General features: G+C 40.0%; 1 protein-coding gene across 2 annotated transcripts; it reads right to left on the minus strand.

Moving 5' to 3' along the window:
• Window positions 1–341: 341 nt before the first annotated feature.
• Window positions 342–3,713, minus strand: LOC140873064 (galactan beta-1,4-galactosyltransferase GALS1). 2 transcript variants are annotated; one of them, XM_073276055.1, is made up of 3 exons: window positions 2,458–3,713; window positions 1,485–1,822; window positions 342–617 (listed from the first exon to the last, which is right to left on the minus strand). In XM_073276055.1, exons 1-3 carry the CDS (start codon window positions 3,561–3,563, stop codon window positions 610–612), a joined length of 1,452 nt encoding a protein of 483 aa, XP_073132156.1. In that variant the 5' UTR covers window positions 3,564–3,713; the 3' UTR covers window positions 342–609. The 2 variants fall into 2 exon arrangements, with proteins under 2 accessions (XP_073132156.1, XP_073132152.1); XM_073276051.1 differs by lacking the exon at window positions 342–617 and having other exon boundaries at window positions 1,306–1,822.
• Window positions 3,714–4,060: the final 347 nt, after the last annotated feature.

Genomic DNA, 4,060 nt, shown 5'->3' on the forward strand with positions numbered 1-4,060 from the left:
GTGTACAAAATTAAAATTTTAATATAAATATATACACACACATATAATATATGTACACGTATATAATACAACGTGAAAATCCTAAAGAGACATAACCCCTATAAAATTAGATCATTTAAAATAACTAGATTTTTTTTGACGTTGCGTGACGGTAGATGAGATCCTAGCATATGGGTAATATCCAAATTATGCGTGACATTGTTTTATCATCCCAAAATTACAATTAATCAATATAATCAACACAATATTCCACATTTATCTTTCCATTTTATTTCTTTTCTTACTATTCTAATATAAAAAAAATTGAGACATTTTATTTTAATTCATATAAAATAAACTGCTTCCATATTTTTTCGTTCGTTATGTTATGTTATGTTTTGTTTTCTTTTTTCTTTTCGTGCGTGTGTTTCGACCGGTAATAATAATTTATTAATGATACATTTGAATATACAGCTTACCAACTCCTGTGGTTGACAGCCAGATGGACTAGGGGCACCAGTTGTTATCAAATGCATGCACGTATATCACTCTCCCACCAAATCCATAATTTCTCATAACTCGTAATAATTCCCAACGTCCAAACTCAGCATGCATTAGTCTCCATCATTTTTATTCCACTGTCAATTAATATTCAATTTATATAATCTAATATTAATATAAGCACGAATCATGTTATATATACTAATTTAATTTAATTATCAATATTTTCCAAAATCAACATTTATATTTCTATTTATCACTTTCTGTTCACATTCTCCCGCCACCACGTCTTTAGTTCATCAATTGTTTTTGTTAATGACAGAGAATCCGCAAGCCACTTAAGCAATTACCGTAAATCAATGTAATAACGTACAAACTACGATATTTATGCATTGGGAAAATCATGTGATATGTTCATTTGAGAAGACGTTAGTACGTAAGAGAAATCGAACTTCTCACCAAACACTAGTCAAAGACTTACCTACTCTTCTCAAAGAATAGTTCATCAAAACTTTTGAATTATGTTCACAATGAGACACAACACTAAAACAATCCGCGTGACTAGAAATTATGCCATTTATGATCAGATCCTAGAGTTGAGGTTTTGCCCTCGATATAGATGTAGTAATCATCTTTGATCGGATCCAAACACAAGACCCATATTTGACTCCACAATTTTTATTTTTTTTTAAATAATGATATGATCATTTGATCTATCCCAAGGGCAATACGTTCGACTCAACCAATGATGCCCAAAGATTTCATATGGGGTTTTATCCACACAATGAGGTAGTGTGACATGTGAAGCAAAATAAGGCCGAAGTTATTACTAGATTTGATCAAAACAATATAATTATATAGAAATTGAATTCTAAGGGGGTTTTTTTTTTTTTGTTTCTAAAAAAAAATATGCACCATACCTTTTTTATACATGAAGTAATGATATAAAGCCATAAACAAATTTCAAGAATGGGAATGGGGGAGTGATTGGGAAGAAGCAAGACCTCCTCCTCCAATGGTGTTCCTCTCGAATTCTTTGATCACAGGAACCAGCAATCTCATATTATCATCATACACATACGAGATCTTATCGACCCAAGTCGTCGTGTTCCGGGCTGTCAAGGGGACGATGTTCCGGCATAGCTCTTCCTGCACGGTGATCGAGTTGTGGTAGTGATAGTATCTTATTTTGGTCTCCGTGTTGTGTCGTGTCCCGCCGACCACGTTCTCGGACATGTGCACACCCGTCGCGAATGCGTTCTTTGCTTGTATGGCGTACTTGCGATCCCTTCTTATTCTGGTCCGGGAGTCCTTGAACACCAGCTTCTCAAAACCCCATTGCCTGAGGATATCCACAAATTAAACATCACATAAGAATACCATGACATTTTAGTACCAAATAATATAATAAAGAAAAAATAATTAGTAGTTCAATTATATTAATGAGGGAGAGATTAAAATTTTAAGTAAATGAGATGACATTTTTCGAAAGTAACAACAGATATAATTAAAATAATCCCAATGATTAGCTTTATTTAGCCACATGGTAAGAATGACAGCACAACAAATGAATATAATAAGAAGCAACGGCCATTAGCAAAGAACAGGCAGATGCAAATGCAAATGCCAATCCAACACGACAAAAAAAGGGACCATTCTCGTATGCCAGCAAATTCATACACACAGTAGCTCTCCAATTCCATTTTTCATCAATAAAAGCACCATTTTCCCAATAAAAATTATTGCCAAAACTGGGAAAGATAATCATGTCTGTCCCAGATCCCATTTCCTTCCTAGCTAGCTAACTTCTGATCCGTGGATCATCGATAAATGCATGAAATGACTATTATAACGAACATAATTTTGTGAAAATGTTGGTGAAATTAAGGAAAAGATTTGAAACAAGTAAGTTTTTAAGTAGGAGAATTGTATAAAACTAAAATGAATGGATAAAGATTTGCGGAATTGGGTAAGTACCTGGAGTAATCGGAGGAATCGTTCAAGCAGAGGACACTGGACATGGCGTTTTGCTCGATGGTGAACTGGGTGGTGTTTGATAATTCTCGCATCACAGATTCTAATGTGTTGCCGTTGGGAAGATAAATATACTCGTCAATGTCGAAATAGAAGGTCCAATTGGAGGCGTGACGATGCCTGTGGAGGCAATCGTTCACCACCAAGAATTGGTTGTAATAGTATCCATCGTACTCTGCTTGTGCCCTGATATCCTGCAGCGTCACTTTCCCAGCTCGGATCCATGGCTCCAGCACCGCCCTGACCTCGGCCGACACGCCGCCGGCGTCGTGGAATACGAAGTGGGAGCTGGAGCCGAAGAACCAAGCGTGATAAGCCATCCACTCCCTCACTCTGTGTGCGCTCAGGTTCCCGTACAAGGACGAACCGCAGTAAAGGTACTCGTACTTGTATGGCGGTTGGTATTTGGAATCGTCGTACGCGCCCGGCGCTTCTTCCAAGGCGGTGAACTTCTCGTACCGGCGGGGGGAGCCGGTGTAGTAGGCGTAGAGTATCAGCTTCCCTCCGGCGTTGTCGGCGTTGGGGTTGGAATCGAAGGTGCAGTTCACCACGACGACGGTGTAGACGCGGCCGTAGCCCCAGTCGGGGAGAATCTTGAAGGCCTTGGCTCTGACGGAAGCGTTTCCATTGTCAGGGATCCACTCGCACTTGTACCAAGGACGACCGTAGACGTGGATGGGTTTCGAAGCCAGGCCCACCACCGAGAATGTGCGGGATCCGCCGCGGTACGCACCCATCTGAACAAAGAGGGCGGCGGCGTTTCCGTATGCTTGGAAAATACGCTTGTTGGGATCGACGGGGGACCTCATGAGCTTCTTGTTCCCCAGAGGAACGGCGGCGGCGGACCTGATAGGCACCGAAGATTGGGTGGTAACGGAGCATCGTGGAGGCGGGGAGAGTAGATTCTCGTAGTAAGGCTGGAGGTTGAGAAGGAGCAAGACCAGCGTCAGAGCTAGGAATGTAGCGAGAAGAGGCTTGGTCTCGAAGCAGAGGAAGAGTTTTCCGATGGGATATGCGGTGGCGGACGGCGGAGTTCCGTCTTTCCTCATTGCCGACAGCGGTCTCTCAGTAATTGACACCTTTCGCCAATTCTGCTTAATCCTCTTTGACCCACACCTTTTTGTTGCTTTCCTCTTTCTCTCTCTCCCTCTCTCGATATGTGTGGAAGGAATATCAATACGCAACGGTGCTTTTTCCTCTTTACTTCCCGCACACCGTCTTATATATATACCTACCAATACCATACACAATACATCTTTTTATTACACATACATCTTTTTATTGTATCACTTGATAGTAGTGTAGGTGATTACTTGCTTGTTCGATTTTCTCCATCAACATATTTTTCAACGACAATCACCCAATGCAATTTAACCGATAGTGTAGTTCGTATGTTATTGTGTTAATCCAAAGTTTAATCCTCTGAGTGATAGTAGCTATGGGTTGTGGGTTACAAATCAAGTGGTTCTCTAATACAATTTCACGGATCTATATCATGATACAGATCGTTCTAATATATATATATAGAATAAAAATTAATCAACAA

This window comes from Henckelia pumila, chromosome 1 (assembly GCF_033568475.1).
Source record: "Henckelia pumila isolate YLH828 chromosome 1, ASM3356847v2, whole genome shotgun sequence".
Taxonomy (NCBI): domain Eukaryota; kingdom Viridiplantae; phylum Streptophyta; class Magnoliopsida; order Lamiales; family Gesneriaceae; genus Henckelia; species Henckelia pumila.